This window comes from Drosophila takahashii, chromosome X (genome assembly GCF_030179915.1).
Source record: "Drosophila takahashii strain IR98-3 E-12201 chromosome X, DtakHiC1v2, whole genome shotgun sequence".
NCBI classification, from domain to species: domain Eukaryota; kingdom Metazoa; phylum Arthropoda; class Insecta; order Diptera; family Drosophilidae; genus Drosophila; species Drosophila takahashii.
This window is the reverse complement of record NC_091683.1, coordinates 16,974,806-16,997,407: the sequence shown is the minus strand read 5'-3', so window position 1 is coordinate 16,997,407 and position 22,602 is coordinate 16,974,806. Positions and strand designations below refer to the sequence as shown.

General features: G+C 38.4%; 2 protein-coding genes across 2 annotated transcripts; one reads left to right on the top strand and one right to left on the bottom strand.

The window, feature by feature from the left end:
- Positions 1 to 5,993: 5,993 nt before the first annotated feature.
- LOC108054543 (MICOS complex subunit Mic10) lies at positions 5,994 to 6,444 on the bottom strand. Its single transcript, XM_017137545.3, has one exon. It carries the CDS (start codon positions 6,332 to 6,334, stop codon positions 6,110 to 6,112), a length of 225 nt encoding a protein of 74 aa, XP_016993034.1. The 5' UTR covers positions 6,335 to 6,444; the 3' UTR covers positions 5,994 to 6,109.
- A 12,931-nt stretch (positions 6,445 to 19,375) lies between these two features.
- LOC108054575 (uncharacterized) lies at positions 19,376 to 21,025 on the top strand. The gene is given in 2 exon segments (XM_070218747.1): positions 19,376 to 19,417; positions 19,419 to 21,025. Coding segments are annotated over 2 exon segments (1,608 nt in total). The 3' UTR covers positions 20,985 to 21,025.
- Positions 21,026 to 22,602: the final 1,577 nt, after the last annotated feature.

Genomic DNA, 22,602 nt, shown 5'->3' with positions numbered 1-22,602 from the left:
GCTCGGCTTGACAATAAATGTCAACACTTGGTGGTCGCTAATTTATTTGCGCGCCCGATGCGTTCACCACATGAGGTGCTTTCCCATGGTGACTCCATCGATTCGGGGCATCCAGGGTTATTCTGCTGGAAAAAGAGTTCCAGACAAAATTACCCTGAATTTTAGATATTTAATATCTCAGCCCTACAAGTTTTATTTATTTTTTAATTAGCTAGTTATAAATCAAATTTAGAATTATTTATTCAAAATAAATTTAAAAAAAAATATCATAAATACAATTATGCCTATTAGGATTATAAACCAATTTTATCTTCTAATGTTCTCTACATATCTAAATAACTAAATGCTGTGCGCCCCCAACGGTTTGGTTTTTTTTTTTTTTTTTTTAAAGTTTAGGACTTTGGTTTTTTCACAAAAATAGCAATTTTTCCTGTTTGTTTTTTGCTGTAACTTGGTAAAAAAATGGTCCAACGCCAAAAATACATACTGTTTTGAACAGATAACAAAATAATAAATAAATCCATGACACTTTCCGGGTGATCTTAAAAAAATAAAATTTTCTCCAATTTTTAATCATGATTTTTTGCGAAAAATGGCCAAAAAATAAAATGTCCAGGTTTAAATGCCAATCGATTGGAAATTTAATAACGAGTTCGGATCCATATTTGGATCAATATATCCGTTGTGTCGGCCAAGAAACTGTCATCATTTAATATTTTGAAACAAGCATATTTTATCGTTTATATTTTCCAAATAATATATTTCGCTTGTCTAACATTAAAGCAAGGAGCAAAGGGTTTGTTGCGCGTCTCTTTCCCTCCGCCCCCTTGCCTACGCACCGTCTCTTTTGCACTCCCGCCTGCCGTCTCTTTCCCTGGAGACTCGCCCACCTTTATGATGAAGGCCAAACAAGTTGAGGTAGGTTAATTTTATTGGCCAAATAAGTGGGTATCAAATTTAATGGACAACAGCGCTCGGTGAAGCAAAAGGCAGGGATTGGGGTTTTCGGTTTTTAGGTTTTTGTTTCGGGGTTGAGGATGTAGAGCCATCTGGAAAGTGGAGAGAGGAAAACGCGCAGTGCATAAAGCGTAAAAATGAGCCAAAATAAATAAGAAAGCCGCCAACGGAGCCACCAAGAAGTGGAAAAACTTATTTTGCCGCCGCCGAAAGAGACAACAAGGGGGCAATAGAAAGAGACTGAGAGAGTGAAGTTGACGGCCCTTTGATTGATTGGTTGGCAGCGGAAGCGTGACGTCACAGACAGCACATACCATATATTTTCACTATCCGGAAAATGGAAAATCCACAAACAAATTAAAATGGCAAAATGTTAATATGAATTTAGGGTCTAAAAAATTTAAATATTCCATTTTAGCCTAGAAAGAATGAGTTACTTACTTTATTATATCTTTTACAAAATAAAAAAAATATTTGAATAAACTTGTTTAATATAAATGTTAGTAAAAACAAATAGTTCAAGGTTCGCATACATTTTTGTTCATGCAAATAATATTTTGTGTGCCGAAAAAAATCTATAAATCGGTTTCAATAACAAAGGATGAAAGAAATGGCCAACTACAGTGATTTTCTCACTGCAATCGCGGCAATTCGCAAAATTCGTTTGCCATATGTTTGTGTGTGCTGGGAATTACCTTAACCCACTTTCCACCCCCTTTTTGTTTTTTTTTGCAGCTCCTTTCAACCACTTCCCCCACTGATTGCTGGCCAATTGCCTTTGGACCTGGCTCAATGTTGGTTTACTTTACTTTAGTTCAGTTTAGTTTATATAGTTTGGCTTTGGCTTTGGTTTGCTGGGCTGCCATCTACTAACAAGCCGCCTCACGAAATTCTTCCGCAATTTTCACATAACTCAACGGGGGCAGTGGGACGGGAGAAGGGGGAAAAGGGGAGGCTGGCAATTTTCACGCTGATTTCTCCTCAGGTTTTCCACTCTGCGTATCAGGATCGTGTGATCTGGCCCCTCGGAGACGAGACGCATGATCACGTTGGGCTTACGCATCATTTAATGGGTTCGTGAAGTGAACTTGTTGTTGATGGAAAAGCCAAGCTCCGAGTTCCACGTTCCGAACTAGAGAGGGATCCTAAGCTTTATGGCAGCAGAAGAAGCCGAAGAAGCTGAAGAAGAGTGCTCGGGCACCCACCAACTGGGCATACAACTTTATCACTTGCCCACAAAATATCTTCAATTGGTTCCATTAAACTTAAGCTGCGATCCCTGAGCACGTTTCTGCAAACTCGGCTCCATGACCGCCACCTAACCTCCTGCCCATCCACTCGGGCTACACTGGAAATAAAATATTTCCTAAAAGGAAATAAAATTACTAAAATAAATATGACCCCTAATTTTAAACATAAAACTGGAAAAATAAAATATTAATAAAAATAAAGCTAGAAATGTTCTTTATGTAAGGATACCTAGTTGTAATATTAAATATAAATATTCCATGGGATTCCCTTACTGTATGTTTTGTGTCATTATATTAACAGACAAAATATTATTATTACATATAATAAATATAAAAATTCCTAGAACTACTTTTTAAATTTATATACCAATTTAGGGTTTTGTTAATTAAGTAAAAAAATTTCTCCAAAAATCAGAGCCAATTATTTTCGTTGGTGGACTTTAGCCGTCCTTTAACCCCGCACTTTTTGGCAGTGCACATGGTGCGGCTTCCTTCGTGCGTTGCCATCATCATCGTCATCGTCATCCACATGGCCGTGGTCGTGCCCAAAATTAACCTGACCAGGGCATGATCATGAAAAAAAAGAAAAAAAGGAAAAACAGGGGGGGAAAAAGAGGAAAACGCAGTCCGAAGCTCGCTATAAATTCTATTGGCGTATCTATCTACACTATTTCTAATTTGGGACTCCCCGTGAGGAGTGAGGGGTGAGGGGGCCTTTGTGGGATCTCGACTGGATTAGCTCGCAGCTCGGTTTGGCCAATTTAAGTTTAAGTGCTTTGGTAACAGTTTCGCGCTTTCGAAACTTGAGTCGTGATTTATTTTCCGCTCGGCCTCCTCCGCCTCCTCCTCCGATGGTGAGGAATGCCTCCTACTCCTCACTCCAATCCGAATCCTATGAAAATGCTCCTCGCGTTCTGTGGGTTTTCCTCAAGTGCCGTTTTTCACGCCACGACACGCAATCGCCGCGGCCCGGGTAAATTAGGAAAATTGATCTAAATTTTCTTGGGAACCTTTGCCATTCCGGTTCGGTTGGGTTCGCAACAAAAGGGTCGCTGGTAATCAGGCATATGCTGCTTACCAATTTTCTTACCGCTTTTTTTGTTTTTTAGGGGGGTCCCCACTGCTCATCAACATTTTGACCAATTAAAATTCAATAAAAGTCCAGGCAATTCCTGCGAAATGCGAAATGCGAAAATGAACTGCGGTCTTATCACTAAATTGCGAATCTCCCGAACCAAATCCAAATCCAAATCGGGGGCATGACTAGGAGCAATCAGTACAGGTTCCATGTAAACAGTATCGGCATCAGGGAGCCGGGGAACTGGCAACAAGTCGCAGTTAAAATCTTTGCCGGGTCAGCGACAAAGTCAAGTGCAAGTCGCAGTCAAAAAGCTCCAAGCAGGCGGCTCCTTCGGCTGGAATACACTTGAAGAAAAATCACTAGGCGTCAGCTTCGCCTAAAAGATCCACTTTAAAAATATATACACTTTTTTTGACAGCTTACAAAAGGTAAATATAAATATTAGGTAATTGCTAACTAATGCTTAACTTAAACTTTATTTTCAAAGTTCATATTCCAAAAAAAAAGAACATCATTTTGTAAATAATAATGCATTAATTGATCAAAACAATAATTTATATTTCCTGCAAGAAATCTGTAATTTCGTTTTGAAATGATTTTCGCCCAGTGTATCAGTAGCCAGGCAGCTATGGTGCAGTGTGGCATGCAACCTGAACTTGCAGCTCGTTCGGTCGTCACATAATCTGCTCCAAATCAAAATTGCTTATTAAACGTGGAGAGCGCGAGAGCTTCGAGTCCCAAGAAATGGTCTTGGCCACTTGGTCTAGGCCTAGGTTTTTGCGGGCTGGGAATGGGATTGGGAATGGGTAGATAGACCTGGTCATATGCGATCTGGGAACTAGTTCTTATGGAATTTTGTAGAAAATAACTGAACTGAGCTATTAAATCATAATTTTATACCTACTTAATTACTGTAGAATATTAACCTATTTATGTAAAATTCTAAAATATTTAAAAAAGCCCCTAAGCCCACTGATAACTTTTTAAATATTTTGAAAAAAAATAAACAAATTACTACAAATCATATAATTATAATAAATGTGTTTGGTATGTTTTTTTTAGTTTTTAATTTTATTTTATAACTTTTGGGTTCACAAAAACTGAACCGAGATGATCTGCTGCAGACTGCGTAGCTGCCAAAACGAATCTGTCGCCGAATCGGATATCGTGTATGTCGTATATATATATGGCCAAGGTAGTGGAAAAGGTGGAAAAGGAACGGCAATGAAAAATTGCTGCCGAATTCTGAGCTGCGGCGAGTGGAAGCCACGGACAGAATCCAGTATCCAGAATGCAGAAGACAGAATACAGAGTTCGAGTCGATCACGATTGCCACTCGAATCGAGGATCGGGGACTGAGGATCGGGATTGTGGGGATTGGGGAGTGGGGAATGGAGGGACAGGGACTCGATGGAGGCAATGGGTCTTCGACTATCTTGATGGGCATGGGATGCGATGCGATGCGGCGCTACAGGCTCAACTGAGCTGAATTGAGCATTGATCGACGATGACGATGTCGACAGGAACAGTGCTGACAATTCAGCCATTTAATTTAACCAAAAATTGTAAAATTGGAATTAAATAAATCGATTTAAGAATTAAATGTCTCCTATGGCCACTTTTTTCTATTGTTAAATTTTTTACCACAATAAATATAAAAATGAAATAAAAGAAAAGGAAAAGAATTATGTAAAAATATATAATCTCTTCCTTAAACTTACCAAAAAAAATGTTATACTTTTCAGATTAATATATTTTAATTTGAAATATATTTTTTGGTTTAAAATTATTCACTCATTATATGTTAAATATTTATTTGAAGTAATGGATAAAATCCTAGTTTAAAATTCTCGTCGAATATATTTTTTAGCAAATTTACTAATAGCGGAATTTACTTTGAAATATAATTTTGCAGCACCTTTTCGGCTGCACTAAAAAAAGGCTTGCAGATGGGTTTTTGGCGTGAGGCAACGTGCAAAGCTGCCAATGAACCACATCCAGCCTGTGGCCGCGGATCTATCTCAATTTCTACATTTGACCTGTGAACCGTAATGGATTTTGTATATATTATAATTGCCGACCGTGCTACACAATCTCTCCTCCGGTTTTTGACTTCTCCTTGGCCGATTGGCCGATCGTCCGATTGCCTCGGAAGCAGCCCGAATTCGAAGCGCTGCCCTCCTCGACTGTAGGATATCTTGGCAAATGGATCGCGAATAGCGATCTTTCCGAGAAGAAGGCCAGTTAGTTGGTGGAGTGCCGGGGGTGCAGGGAGGGAATTCCGGTGGACTTGTCGCATTAGCACCAGCCAGCAAACGGGACTAGACTAGATTTATTGGGCCCTTGAACGATCGCCAGATCGGTGAACATGAAAGAGCAGCTTAAGATGACCAAAAAGTAAAGGAAAACCCAGGTGTTGAATGCCACGAAGATTGGCTTACACATATCACTTGTTCCAGATCGCAAGAGGATCATGATTAGACTGTTTTAAGGCTTTGTAAATGATGGTAAACCTTATATATATTATTTTACTGTATATTTATTTATTTATATATTTATTTTATTTGATTACTTTTTTTTTACCTATTTATTTTATTTTCTTATTTATTTTTTAAATTATTTCTCGTTTCCTTTAGTTATTTGATTAATTATTTCTTATTAATTCACTTTTTACTGCTCTAATTTAATCCCACATCCCCAATAAAAAAATGGGTTTCCCTTCATTCATTTACTCAAATCGTTCCACATTCCAAAACAAACGCAAGGGATTAAACCGTATTTGAGCATTCGTAAAATCCATTGTCCACTTCTTTGCTCGCCATCACTTCTGCGGGTCAAAGGTCACCTCGTTGAGCTCCTTCTCACAGCCCCGGTAGGCCATGCCCACGCCGAATCCGGTGCCCAGCCAGACGGGCCAAATGCGCCTCCGGAAGAAGAGCAGGGTGACCACCGATCCGATCACCAGGCCTCCGAATCCCTTCACCAGGGAGTCCGACAGACAGCGGTTGAGGTTCTCGCGCAAACGATCTTCGGGGGCCGTCGACATATCCACTCTACTTCACTGCTGCCGATAATAGTTAATAGATAATTTATGAATTTTTGTTTTTTGTTTCGCTGCCAGATATTGCGACAATAACCAAATCGAATTGACAATTGACAAGTACTGAAATGTCAGGGAGCACTGCGATGATTACAATTTAAATTCGAAAAGCCTGGCAAAAAGGCCACCTTAAATCCATGCAGAAATCGAACTAAATTCCTGTTGCCACATTAACAGCTCAGATGAAGAAAATCCGGGATTATAGTTCCCCTTTGCCACCCTGCAGGCACTTAACCTTGTTCAAGCAGCCCAGCATCAATCGATCACGATCGATTTCGGCCAAAATAGATAATAATCGATACACACTCTCCAGCTCAATCTTCGATCGATGGCCACCTTATCGATCTATATGGGCATGCAACATGCGAGTCCCAATCCCATTTTCAATTTTTCCGAGTAAGCACACAGAGAAAAAAGTTATTAATATAGTTCTTTATTTTTTGAAAGAAAAAAAGGGTTAATTGTGATTTATTATGGAAAAACTACATATAAGTTGGGACTTATATTATATTTTTGTTAATAACAAATGTGGTTTGCTATTGTACTTTTTTCTGAGTGTGCAGCTTAACTTGCACCTACAATCAACCATTGGAGTTTATCCCCGACTTTGAAATTTGGCCTCAGTTTCTGCCTCGGTTTTCAGCTGGTTAGCTGGGTAATCATGTCAGCATAAGGCAGAATACCGCAACATTGTTTTTATCGATATGGCCCAAACACTGGGTAAATGCGGAAAAGTAAGGGAAGCGATGGAGGTTCCTCCTTTAACAAGTTCCATTCTATAGAAAAATAATATGATATCATGAGAGATGATATGATATATATAGGTAGATGTCAAGACATTTAAAATTAATATAAAATACAAATTTTACTAAAACTTTTAACATTTAAAATTCTGTGAATTTCATTTCGCCACAAAACAATGCAATAAAATATTTAATGAATTAAAGACAATTATATTCATCACAAATTGAATACCTAAAATTCTTTCTTTATTTTAAAATTAACTTATGTTCAATTTTCAATCAATTTTACTCAATTAAAACAAACGCTATTACTTTTTCCATTAATATTATTTACTTTTATGGAGTAGCGTATCGCAGCGACTCCCACCAAAAACAGAAATGCCGCCGACTGCTTGGGAAAACACAGCGCCGGCAACCGTGTTGACGTGTTAAGTGCTTTTGGCCAAGAGATGGCCCCGAAAAAGCTGAAAAGGCTGAAAAAAAGAAAAGGCAGCAATTGGAAAAAAGACGACGACTGAAACTCCGTCTGGTCTTCCACTTGCCTGGGCTTAGGCTATAATTTCAGCTCACCGCCCACCACTTTTTTTCTTTTCGCCGAGGCGTTTTTGGGGGCGCAACGGAGCTTAACTCGAAAATTGCAAATTCGGGTGTTCAATCGAGTCAAATCCTTTTCTATTACCAACTCAGCCGCTGCGCTGCGCTCTGTGTTTAAAGAAATTGTCGGCCTCATGAGCAATTTAATGCCTGATTTGCCTTTGCCTTTGCCTTCGCCTTTCCTTGGGTGCGATTTTGGTTGCATTTCTCCCAGCCACGTAGGTGATTCCCCTGTTTTGGGTGTTGGCACAGTTTTTCACCCGCAAATTTTCCCCCAGGAAGGACGTAAATATTCCAACTGACCAACAGAGTTAAGTGTTCTTATTAATGGGGTAAACCATCATTGAAAATATAATTTTTCTTTTAATTATATTACCAATTTAATATATGAGAAATATTCGTAATAGAGCTTAAAAAAATATAAAATATATTAAAAATATTCTGTTCCAAAACTCCTTATTTAATTATACTGAATTATACTGATAACCTTATTTAATACTCTTCATCTTACAGCCGAAATCTGTTTAAAATCCTCGATTTTCTGCGTTGGTCAGTTGCTCCCCAGCAAATTGGCCAAACTACTCAAGATCATAATGAAGACATTTATGGACCCGCGAACGGATTCAATTGTGCGGCATTCAACAATTTTTGCAATCAATGCGAATCGAACTAGGAACGGGAATAATGCGATGGCCCCAGGGCACTGGGCGCATCTGTGCGTACACCTGCAGTCACAATAATAGCAGAGTTCCTAAAACAAAAGAGTTTTAAAAGCTTTTAAAATGTTTAAAGTAATTTACTTGTTTTTTAAAACTAAAACTAAAATAAAATAACTTATTTATTCTAATAATTAAAATAAACAATGAATGAATATTTTCCAATTAAAAAAAGACTATTTTAAGATAGTTTTTAAATGTACATTAATTTGAATCGATTCTTGTAATGTTTTTAAAATAGTTCACTTTGGCAACTCTTCGGAAATTCTTTTTTAAATATTTTTAAAATACTTCTATGATTTTCGTTGATTATTTTGATCCTACCTGTAGACCAATATGTGTGTGCGTTGGGTGGGTGTCCCTACAGCCGATCGTGCTCCCCAAGAACGGAGAATAGGGGGGGTTATCCTCCACACAGAACAACTCAATGAGGCACATGCAAGTCAAAACATCGGAACCCAGTCTGGGTTTTCAGTTTTGGGTCCAAGCCCCAGCCCGCTGGGCATATGGTTGCCCGCTCTCATCAATTCCGACTCGGGGGCCTGTTTTCTTCATTTTCTTCCTCTTTTTTCCTTTAAGCCCAGTATCTGAGTTTGGTCCACGTTCGACTGGGCTCATTATAGATGCAGCGCCGATTTGTTTTGTTGTCCCCCCATTTGACTTTGAATTGATAGCATCAGGCAGCGTCCAACGTCCAACGTCCAGCATCCGACTCCCTGCCCAGTTTTCCCTCTCCAGCTGGATTTTCCTTTTCGCCTTTCCTGCCTTTAAGATATATAAATGTATTTGAACAATTGAGTGTGCTGCGCATGCGCTTGCCCAGTGCAAATATTTTAGATTCGCATAAACTTTGCATAGTTTTTGCCAGCTTTTTTTTACGCCTGCACAGTGGTTGGAGGTGGGGCAAAAACGATACATGATTTAATTAGTTCGAGGGGAAAATAAGACAAACGAAAATTAAAATCAAAGAGCTTAGCAAACTGAAGAGCTAAATATAATTTTTAAAATATATTCCTTGAGCTTGAAATATTTGGGTAAGATTTTTTTTTTAATATTCAATTTTAATTTAACACAAACAAAAAACTTTAATTATTTTAACATTTAAAAATAGACTTTACCTTATATTAAACATTTATTTTTAAATTTTATTAAGTTTATTAGATTCACTGAAAAACTATTTTTGAAATAATTAAAAAAGCAATAAACATTTACATTTACATTTATTGTAAAGATGTGCATTTATATCTACCTTTTTATTTATTTTAATCATTATCCCACACTATTTAATTGGATAATAAACGTTAACGAGTTGCAATTTAGTTTTGAGCAAAGAAAATCAAGTATTTAGGGGAATTCGCATTCGCGACCACTGTTTTTATGACTGCGTATGCCGAGAGTTGTCCACGCACTCTTTGCACTCACTGTGGCTGCAGTTGTTCCCGTCCCTGTTCCCCGTTCTCCGTCCCCCTGTCCGTTTTCGTTGTCTTCACTGTGGTGCGGTGCCTTGGGCTGCTTAGCTGCGCATTTTTATTTAACATATCATTTAAAATTCATGTAAAACACATGTAGCTGGGCTGCGGGCTGCTTTGCATACGGTGGGCATAAAGTACGAGCCGGCGGACAAAACGGACAAGCGGACAAGTACAGGGGAAAAAATAATTGAAAATATATATAAATATTAAAGAAAAATAAGCAAACAAATAAATATTTTCACTAAAGTGTAATTTATTTAAAATAAACATTAACATTTTACAAAAATATTGGTTTTACAAAATACAATTTGAAGATGCCCAAAGAAATTAAATTAAAGGTTTCAGAATAGGAAAAAATTATTTAAAATATCGCTGATTACTTTTCTCTCAGTGTACGGACGGACGGACCGGAGGACAGTGCAACGGACACATCACACCCAAGCGCCAGGAGGGATCGCTTTGATCGGGTGGGTGAAGGGGGTGAAGGGGGGTGCATGTAGGTCTGGCCAGCGAATTCATAAGCAAAAGGCTTGTATCTGAAGTCGCATATCTGGATAGGCGAGGATATAGAGCTATGGGTTCCTTGGGCTTGGGTTCCTTCGACTCCTTGGTTGCTTGGCCGCGATGAAGATGTCGCTTGTTGCTTGTTGCATGCTGCATTTAATTTGTAAACAAAGTCTTTAGTTTATGACTTGAAGTTTTATTTTAGCATATCTAGGCTCCTCCCGCTAGCATTTTGTTGGAAAATTTGTAAACAATTCGGAATTCCAGAACGCATCATTGCCAGCGCGATTTGCATATATGTATGTTAAGATCTGAGCAGTGGGATCTTTTAGCCCTGGTATACCATACCATACCATGCTATATCTGCAGCTATTCCAGAAGCCATTGTTAAGGCCTGGAGGTTGACCTTTTGGCCCCCTCCGCCGTTAGCCGTGGCAGCCGTAACAAATCAGCAATGACGTGGCCCGACACTAAATGCAATTTATAACACTTTTTTCCCTGCTTTTTCCCTGACTTCACTGGCTTGGCTGGCTGCTTCTTCCTGCGAAGATTGTCAAACAACTTGACTTAAAGGCAACTTAACGAGCAGCCCCGCGATGAACGATGAACGATGAACGACGAACGAGGAAAGACAACTTCATCATGGGGTCGACGTGGTCGCTTCAGCTCTTCAGCTCCTCAGCTCCTCGGATGCTGTCATCAGCATCAACACACGATGGACCCGTGGTCTCATGGACACGAGGAGAAAAGAGCGAAGGACGGAGGAGCCCGAAAAAAGCCATCAAAAGCGTTCAGCCAGCGAACTTGAAAGGCAACCAAAGAGGAAAGAGGCTTTCACTTGCGAAACTCTAAAACAAATTGAATGCTCTTTATTTATGCTAAATAATTAGGGTGTTGATAAGGTAACTTTAGATTAAATTAAATTAAAAAAAAATTGTAAACTGGAATCTAATTTAATAATAGTTTCAGAAAACGTTTAACCTTTGGTTATTCAAAGAAAAACATTTTTAAACTGAAATCTAAAATATTATAGTTTCAAAAAACGTTTAACCTATTATTTATTTTTATTTCGATTTTGTATTTATGTTTACGGAATAAATCATAAAGTTTTGAACGCAGACATTTTCCAGATCACTTGTGCTCTTTATTCGATTTTAAGACAAGTGTTACTTTATAATTAGGGCTATATTTCTTAGTTCTTCCCACTGCACATAACCCAGAGTGCACTGCGGGAATATCAACCGATTATTGCTTGACTATATATAGGGTATAAATGGGTATATCTCCGCCCCACCCCTTTTATACCCTTGCACAGAGCCTCCCACGACAGCGAACTGCACTTGTCTGGGGCTTGGTTTTTATGAACGCTTGGGCTTTAAAATAAAACTACCGCGACTTTCTCGTCTCTTTCCCCCTCATTTCACCTCTCACTCCCCCACGGCTTTCTCTGCCAAGCACATGAATAATGCAAATGCCCGAGAATGCGAGAGGAGTTCAGATATCGACCCAAAAAAAAAAGAGAAAAGATATAGCCTTTACACACATATACAGTTAGGGGAAAAAATTCATATTATTTGTAGTATTTTTTAGTATTTTTGTAGCATGTTGATAGTATTTTTCTAGTATATTTTGTATTTATAATGTTATTTTATTTTTCCTTCATACAAAAACTATATACATAAATATAATAAATAAATTTAAAATTAATCTAAAATATTACAAATATGTATTTCTAATTTGATTTATTTTTTTAAGGTTTAACAAACTGGCTTTAACTTAATGATATTTTTTTACAGTGTGGTCGCAGCTGGGCTTAATGCGCCATAACTCGCCAACACCCACACACTAACATACACACACCAACACTCACAGGACACAACCAACACAAGGACATCGCATCTCATCTAATATGACCGCCCGTCACTCATTAAGCCATCGCTGTCGTCCGCTCTTTATTGTTGTTTATATTCCTATATAGAAAATGTTCGTAGCCGGCGGTTATCTGGGCCCAGGAAATTGCGATTTTTCATTTCAGTATTTTGCTTTTTATTTTCGGCGAAAATATCTAGAAAACGAGGGGGTGTGTGGGCGATGTGAGCGCATCAAATTTTGTCAAATTTTTCGTTGCCAGTCTTGCATTATTTTAGCAAAATAATTAACACGAACCATCCATCCAGCCATCAGTCAGTTTGCTTCAGAGATGGCTGATTTATAAAGACGGCAAAAGTCCTTGAAACTGTATTTTCTTTATGATGCATTTTTTTAATAATATATTTTGTATACTAAAAAAACTAATTATTTCACTTATTTTTATTTGTGTAATAATAGAGAAACATTGCGATAGTTATAACTCAAATCTTTAAATAGGCACCTATAATAATATTAATAATATATTTTTAAAATTAATATTAACTAAATTTAATATTATATTTATTTATATTTGCATCCTAAATTATGGCAGCACTGTTTTATGGTCCCCACCATCCTGGTTTCTCTGCCTTGAGGCCTTTATTTATGGTCCTTCCTAAGCAGCCGCATTATATGCAACATTTTGTCGCCTTGTGATTATTTTTGGCATTCGGTGGTCGGAGGGTGGGGGGCGTGGCAACTGCACCTCATTTCACTTGATTGCTTTTGGGCTCGAGGCTTTTGCCAAGTTGATTTTTTATTTCTGCCTGTCGCCGTTTCAAGCCATCATCATCATCATCTTAGGACCTGTCTTGTCTCCGGATCCAAAGAGATGAGCTGAGATGGGACCACATGTGCACGTAATATTTTAGTGTCCTTTTACTTATGCACCACCCACAACCGCACTATTTCCCCCTTTTTGTCCCTTTGATATTTGCTTAATTTTTAATGGGCCAGCCTGTAAGTAGGCAGCCATATTTTTTTTTATTTTACAACCTCAGCCACTTGGTTTAATTGAAAGGCGGGGGCCTTCTTCCAAGATAGCAAAGTCGCCAGTCCAAGGCAAACAATTTGCTTTAGTGCATCGAAGAGATGACGAAATCCTGAAAAGTCAGGCTCAACAATAAATTACCTACTTTTAGGCTGCATTTCGAAATTAGCCAAGAGAAATTATGTCATCTTATGGGCGGCCCACTAAAACCAAACTGGTTTCTAAATAACTGGTGGCTAAATAATAATAAACTTGTTCAATAAATATATAAAATTATCTTTGTATAATAATATGTTTATTTTATTCAAATGTTTATATTTACAATGCATTTAATTGATTACATATATTTAACACGACTGCCTTTGCTTTGATAAGTACCTTTTGACAGTTTAGAAAATTAATTTCTATTTACAAAATTTATTTATATTTTACAATTCAATTATTCAGATAAATATAATTTTAAAAAAAAAACTCTTTAAAAGCTAAGCAAATGTATTACTTAATCTTACATTCAAATATGCATGGCCAAATTCAATTACATAACTTAAAAAAGGGCATTAAAATATATTGTACTTAATAATAAAATCATAAATACGGTTTTCCACTGGCGAACAACCACAACACGACTTTAAATTGGATCCGCTCCACATCCATTTCCAATTATCTCAACACATCTAAAAAATAAAGCATTCATAAATTAATTAGACATAAGCCACAGAGGTTTTCCGAGAATTTCTGCAGAGAAACAAATTGATTACCAGCGTGTGTTGCTCAAAAAATTATATAATTAAAGCAAAATTATGCTAATAACCGATGGCACAAGAACACGGGCTTATGGAGGTTACCTCAGTGGGATTCCCCGCACAAAACGAGTGACCAACGAAGACTAAGCCGCCTTCATAAATCATAATGATAAATACTTGGCGAATTTTCAAGTGTGTGAACACAAGTGTCGGAAAAAGGTAGGGAATCGAAAGCATCTTTTCAATATCGAAGAGTGAATGCTCTTTCAAATTTTAAACTACTTTTTATTTAATAATGAAGAATTTAAATATGAGGACAAAAAATATTACAGAAATTTAATAACAATCAAATAAAATTGAGTCACAAAAACAATAAATTATTAAAGATAAAAGATATAAATAAAATTGGGACTGAGACAATATCTTTAAAAACAAATAATTAAAAAAGAATAAAAATATTAAAAGGTGTTTACAAAAATACATGAAAAGTAGGATATTCAGACAACAGCTTTAAGGTATAATAAATAAAAATAACAACAAATATTAGTTTTGCGATCTTGGGCCAAACTTATGCAGTCATCTATGACTACATTCAGTGTCCCAAGCTAATAAGCTCTTTTTGTGGTTTTTGGGGGAAAAATAAAACACCAAAAAATCCCCAAAATTGCAAAGTTAGAAAATCAATATATAAATAAATAATAAAATCCATAGTCTATATGTAAGAATAGCTCTTAAAATCTATTTGCTTCGGTTTCCCACAGCTGCCAATCATTTTCCGATTCGACTCACCCAATTGCGCAGATCTCTCGCAGAGCGATCGTAAAATCATTTGACAAATTGAATGACATTTCGCGACACAATCACCGATGACAGCAGAAATGCCACTAATTATGCCAATCAGGGGGCATCTCAAGTGTCGCATGGTAAACTTGATTTTGTAATTACGGGCGAATTACGCGATCGCAAAAGTGGTTTTTCACTTCCATAACTTGTTTCGGGGTCCAGTTTCAAGATCCCCTTAGTTTATGGAAGATGTCACCATGATGGCTTTATTGGGCGGGCAAATCAAATATATCTTGCCGCCAAGAAAGAAGTTTCTTTGTTCGAAGTGCGAACTGTGCACAACACAATTGTGGGCTAATTTCGCTTTCAATACGAATTTAATTTTAATTAGCGCGCTCTGGTCGTAAAGCTACCACCTACTATCTACTATTTACCCATTTGACTGATCTCAGCAGACGACTTCCTTCGATCGCCCTTCACTTTCGCGCGATTATGGCCGTAAAAACAATGATTAAAATTTTAATTCCATTTCGTCTTGGACTCTGACACGTTTCGCACTTGGCGAGAAGGTCAGGGTCTGCGAACCGAATTTAACCACCTCATTTTTTGGCAAGTAATCAAACAAGTAATAAGATCTCGCCGGCCATAAAGCCTTCGCCTTCGATTGATCGCCGTCGTTTTTGAAGTAGTATTTGGAAATTTAATTAAGTAGCATCCCAAAAACATCAGCACAACTGTGACTGAGTTTCCCGGTTTTGGATTTTCTGAGCCTCAGCACATTTTCCACACCCGAAAGGCGGTCACCGCGAATGACAAACGCTTAACAAATTGCGAGCGCCGTTCTATGCGCTTCTCATTGTGTTTACCTGTTTACCTGGCTAATTAAGCCGTGAAGCTGTTTGCCTTTCGGCAAATCTCTGGGAATTTACGGAACAAATAATGCGTCTTACATTCATGCTGATCTAACATTGAGTTTTCAACATATATTTGCAATGCCTCAGAAAATGCTAGAATTTGACAAACAGTGGAGCAACTTGAGTTGAGTGGCGGAATTATGAATGCTAATGTAGGGGCGCAGTCGCCACTTGAAATGCTTTCGATACGGTGAGCCACAAAGGGAAGTTAGGGTTTATTTACTTGATATTATTAATATATAATATATTAACCAAAAATAGTAATATAAATAAATCTTATAAATAATCATTTTTCACACCGAAGTGCTGACAATATTATTATTAATTAATTAACTTCATATGGTGTGGGCCATTAGATTAATGTTCTTTTCCACTTATAAATTTGCAATGCCAACTTATGATTTACGGATCAGATTGAAGATTCTGATGCGGGCTTTATACACGCCCACGTCCGAAGATCGCCAAATGGGAGTTGCCCAAGAGCATCTGCACAACATGCAAATAGCGTTTTACAAAATCCTAAACAGAAATGCAATTTGGCAAACGTTATTTAAGAGCTCACCGTGCCTGTCTTATTTAAGCGTCGTATTTTTGCTCATAACGATCGCTGGCGGCTAAAAAGACTCAAGACGTGGCCAAAATACATGGCAAATAAGTGTGTACTACATGCATGTGTACCCCCGAAAGGGGGGAGGGGGTTTCGAGGTGTAAAAGGGGTCCAGCCTCTGTTCGCAGTGTTGTTGCTGTTGGGCCAAACAATTTGTCGCTTTTGTCGCTGGTTCCGCAATTGTTTTTTGGCCGCTGCCGAGGGCCGAGACGAGACCCCGGGCAAACGTTTGCCATCCTCAAACAAGCGAGCTGCACAAATATTTGAAAAGCCCCGGCGGCTACCAGAGAAGAATCAACTATATCAGAGTTGAAACCGAAAGTGTGTGGAACATATACCTAGTACAGAGGAAAAAATGACAAAAAAAAATTTTTTAACTGTAATGACATCTTATTACAAATATATCTCAAATTTAATTTTTTTTTTTTTAATTTTGAAGTTGTTTTACAAATTAAGTCTGAAAACTGAAAAACTACAAACTGTTTTTATTTAAACGATTTTTTTTTGTAGGTGTAGGTTTTTCTTTTTCTACAATCGAAAATAATTGAGGGCTAAGATCTCCCATCTGATGAGATCCACACCCCTGTTAAGTCACCAACAAGTTTGACTCACCAATGCTTAATCAATATCAATAAATGTACATAAGTATACCTACATAAAGACATTCGTTCAAACTTGATCTATTGTTTGGCAACAAAAGAGAAAGAACGAAAACAAATATATATATCCAAGAATATAAACTTAAAATCTAGCCATAATTATAAATCTTTAGTCGCTCAACCTGATTTTCGGACAGACTCTGACATTTGTTTTACATAAAGGCCATAAATATATATTTAAAGCTTGTATTTTATTGTGTTCTTCTTTTTTAATTACAGCACTCAAAGCATAAATTTTCATAATTAAACCGACGTAAAGCCAACAAAGCAAATAAAAACTGGACTCCAGACAAGGCAAAGACTATTTTCAGGCCTACTGTTAATGTTCAAAACAAGTTTGGCAGTCGCCGAAGATTCTCCGCCACTTTGGGTGATTCACACTTAATTCGGTCTGAACAGACAGTCGGTTTTTGGCCAAAAACATTGGCCAGACCTACAAAATTTGCATTCTCTAAAAATATAATTCCAGATATTTTAGAGCTAAAAGTTGGACGTCAAAGGATGAGGGTCTGTAAAAAAAAATCTGATCAAAACAAAGCTCTTCAAAATAACCCGAATAAATTTGTAAAAATAAGAAAAGAAATGCTAAGAAACAGGCTAAAAAAGTTATGCTAATTTTACATTTATTTAAATAAGAAGCCTTAATTAAGTTAATCTTTATAGGCAATCATGTTTTTATCACAATCACTATAGATTTTGTGTATAAATTCAATTAATTTCTGGAAAGTTTCTTAATTTAATGTTATAAATACCAAAAAAAGAATTTTTCTAAGTTCATCTAAATTTACCCACAGATACATATATATTATTATCATAAATAAACTTCAATCAAAATATTTGAAAAGCAGTTCACTCATTAGCATAGGTATGCAAATTATGACTACGAATTAATTATATTAACAATTTCAAGTCACTCAAATGGTGCAAATTGATTGCAACTATATGGGATAACCCTTGATATACATAGATATTTGATTTATTATTTTTTGATAATTTTGAAACACTTTATTTAATTGATATTACTTATAATAACTAATTAAGGAATTATATTATTAGCATTTATATAGCGCCACCATTAATAACTTCAAACATATTTATTTGGTCATTTTTCATACAATTAAGTTATAAGCTCCATTGACAGACCATCTATTTTCATCTTTTTTGACAAAACAAATCAGTAAACAAAAATCCGATTTGGCATAAACGAGTTTTGAATGCTTCCACCCAGTTCAATGTTCCTTAATTATTCTAGATTTCCGTGAGTGGTCAAATGAGGCAGCAAGCAACCACTAAAAACCCATTGAAATGCTCCACTTCTGCTGATCTTGGCTGCAGATTTTGCACGTCCATTATGAATATCAGTAAATTTATTAAGCCAAGCTAATTTCACCGAATGATAGCCATAAAATCAGCCGAACTCTTTTTTAAGCGCATAAATTCATCCATAAAATGTAAGCTGAAACTTTATATAAAGGTTGTTTTTGATAATTCATTCAGCACGGTTGCCCAAAGTTGGCGTAACTAATTATAAACTGGATATATTTAGTTGGCACACTGAATCACTTAAAATGAATTAAAATGATACCCACTTTATTTTGGCTTTATTACTTGACTTTTGCGGGGTATGCAACGAGTCCGTTCTCGTGCCGTAAAAAGCCAAAAGTGGTAGTATTTTGATCGAGCATCTCCTAATAGGCGGCATCAGTGCGAGTTTAAGCATCCATCGATTGATTTCCCCAAGCCCAATTAGCAGATTCATTGGCAGATTTAAGACTCTTGGCCAAAGACGGCAAACTGGTTGCCGGACCAAGCCGATTATGACACCACCCCAGTGAACTTGTCAGGCGCTAATCAATAACTCCATTTAGCGAGCCATTGGAAGGATGGAGTCCTACACAGGCAGAAAAAATAGTGTCTTATGATAAAAATAAAATTCTATTGCCTGGAAACGCTCATAAAACTTTTTAAAGCAACCAAGAACATTTTATAAGTTTATTATATAATAATTATATAATTATTCAGTGACGGTTAGTAATATTTTTCTCGCTGTGTACCAGCCAGACGACAGTTTAATTGACGGTAAGGCCAAGGCGCTCGAACCCTCCGAGGTTCTAATCAAGTTGATAAGATCGGCACTTTTGTTATGCTACCTATGCAAATTTGCAAACCCAAAAAAAAATAAATAAAAAATATAAAATATAGAAAAAAACAGGCAGATGGGCAGACAGAAATTTCGGTTGGAACCAAATCAAGCGGAGATCAAAACAAAACTCCAATTAGCATAGGCCCATAATCTTTTGTGGGTATAAAAACCTGAAACGTCCCTCTTCAGATCAACAGACTCGTTTCAAACATGGTAAGTTTAGGTTCTAGGGGGAACCACCTGAATACTTCCTTCACCGCACCCATCTCACCCTCTAATCCCTATCTACTTGCTCCGCCTGCAGAAGTTCTACGTCTTTGCTTTGGCCTTTGTCGGCCTCGTCGCCGCTGACGTCAGTCACCTCAAGTTGGGCCTGTCCGCCGATGGAGGCTATGGACTCTCCGCCTCTTCGTCCGCATCCTCCTCTTCATCTTCTTCCTCGGAAGTAGTGCCAGGTGGTGATGCTAGCTCCTACCAACCCGCTGAATACACTCCCGAGCACTTGAAGGCTGCTGAGGTTGTTCCTGGAGGCGACGCTAGTTCCTACCAACCCGCTGAATACACTCCCGCCCATCTCAAGGCTGCAGAGGTCGTCCCTGGAGGTGATTCCAGCTCCTACCAGCCTGCTGAATACACTCCCGAGCACTTGAAATCGGCTGAGGTCATCCCAGGAGGTGATTCTAGCTCCTATCAACCCGCTGAATACACTCCTGCCTATCTGAAGCAGTCCTCTTCTGGCACTTTTTCTGCTGAGGATGCTCCTGGTGCAGACTCAAGCTCTTACCAACCCGCTGAATACACTCCCGAGCACTTGAAGGCTGCTGAGGTTGTTCCTGGTGGCGACGCTAGCTCCTATCAGCCCGCTGAATATACTCCCGCCCACCTCAAGGCCGCTGAGGTCGTCCCTGGAGGAGATTCTAGTTCCTACCAACCCGCTGAATACACTCCCGAGCACTTGAAGGCTGCTGAGGTTGTTCCTGGTGGCGACGATAGTTCCTACCAACCCGCTGAATACACTTCCGCCCATCTCAAGACTGCTGAAATCATCCCTGGAGGTGATTCTAGTTCCTACCAACCCGCTGAATACACTCCTGCCTATCTGAAGCAGTCCTCTTCTGGCGCTGTTGCTGCTGAGGTTGTTCCTGGTGGCGACGCTAGCTCCTATCAGCCCGCTGAATACACTCCCACCCATCTCAAGGCCGCTGAGGTCGTCCCTGGAGGTGATTCTAGTTCCTACCAACCCGCTGAATACACTCCTGCTTATCTCAAGCAGTCCTCTTCTGCCGCTGTTGCTGCTGAAGTGGTACCTGGTGGAGATTCGAGCTCCTATCAACTTGCTGAATACACTCCCGTTCATCTTAAGGCCTCTGTTCCAGCTGCGATTGGAGCCAATACTTATGCACCAGTTCCTGCTGCTATTGGCGCTGATAGCTACACCCCCGAGAAGTTTATTCCCCAGGCCGATCGAGAGGCGCACTACAAGTACGTCCAGGAGCAGCAGCAGCAGCAGCAGGAGACAGTTGTTCCCGGAGGAGATTCAAGCTCTTATCAGCCCGCTGAATACCAGTCCGTTGTTGTCCAAGGCCACCAGCCCGCCAATTTGATCGCCGCCTACGTCCAGGGACAGGCGCCCACCGTCATTGGAGCCAACACTATCACTCCTGCCCATCTCTACGAGGAGCCCGCCTCTAATGGCATCGAGGAGTTCAATCCCGAGACCCATGTGCCCGTGGCCATTGGTGCGGACACCATCACGCCTGCCCATTTACTGGGAGGTCAGGATACCCAGTACGCCTCTAACGGAGGTTATGTCTACTAAGCTTAGTTATTAAGAGCCCCAGAATCTATTTACTATAAATATATATGTATTTTTTTTAAAAACATGGTATCTACTAATATTTATATTTTTCTGGGAAATATCTGAGCATTTAATAGTTGCCTTTAAGCCCGTTAGTTTCCTTTTAACTGTTTCGAAATACCTGCTTTGGGGTCATCATTTCCCGCAATTTGTAGTTCTCGGAATGGTCATGTTGAATTCCCCAACTGCAGTCCATTAACTCTTAAACTTGCATCAACTTGTCGTCATGCTTGGCGTTGCCGGCCTTTTAAGACTTGATTTACGGCCACACTGAAAAATAATTCAGCATATGAAGGTAATTCAGCATTTGGAATCTGTATTGTATATAAAAATGGATTTTAACTGTGGACCGGTTATAAATTTCCGCTATGATCTGTAAAGTATTTATGCTGTATAGTTACAAAGTTGTTGATGATTTTCGCTTAAGAATGATTAATTCAGCAATTGGAAGTTTACCGTTTCCAAGTACCGCAATTTATTGTTATTACTGTGCTGAAATATTGATATACGATTTTTCTGGGTGCACCTTTCGTGCGTTAATGATCGCTGCATTTCAATTCAAGTTCAGGGTTGCCCCCTGGCGGACGCAAGATGTGGCATGGCATCGGGAGTAAAAGTTGTTGCTTATTATGTAAAGACCGCTCGGGAACTCGTAACTCTACGTCGGCTCTGTTCTCAAGGCCGTCTTCTGCCGGCTTCTCAGATGGCTTTAAGTATATGTTTATGGCTTTTTAGAAAGTGCGAGTGGTGGATCTGTTTCCGAACACACGACATTCTGTGGGGGCCATCAATCTAGACGAGTGTCTCGGACGAGGCCAGAGATCTGAGACCAGAGATCTGAGAAATGGATCTCTTTCTGGCCCATTTCTGCGGTTAACTTTAACGCTTAACCACCGCAATGTGGCTAAAACGAGAAAAGGTTGCGTTGCCTATAATGTGTTAAATTGAATGTTAATTAGTGGAACCCCCAGTCTTTGTTCCCCTCGGGAAGCTTGATTGAAGACCCCACGAAAAAGGTGTCCCAAAGTAGTTCACCCGCCGACGAAAACCAAAACCCGTTGCGTCGATGGAAAAATAATATAGGTATAAGTATAAGTATTGTAAATGAGACAAACCCGTTTTGCGTGTGCGATTTCGTTTGGTTTTATGTTAAATTTAATTTTTATGTCATTTTCCGTTTGCTAGCTTTGCTTTATATATTTTTTTTACCCCCGCCCCGATTAGTGTTGCCCTTTTAGCCATTTTATTGCCAAATTCCAGTAAAACAATGTGGGTGGATTGGAGTGTAAATTATTAATTAATTATTGTTTTCAATCTCCCAAAAATATGGTTATTATTATTTTAACGAGCCTTTGTGCCACATGCATATTTAAAACGATAGAGAATTGTGTCATATTTTTGGCTTGTGTGAAAAGGTCAAAATGGCACTTACATAATTAACTTTAAATACTAACCGAAAAGTCATTTTTACTTTAAATATTATTTATTAGGTTTTTTTTTTTAAACTAAAATTATTTGTATGCCATCTTGACCTTTGCACACTAAATATGAAAATATTAGAGTTTTCGCCAATGATTTG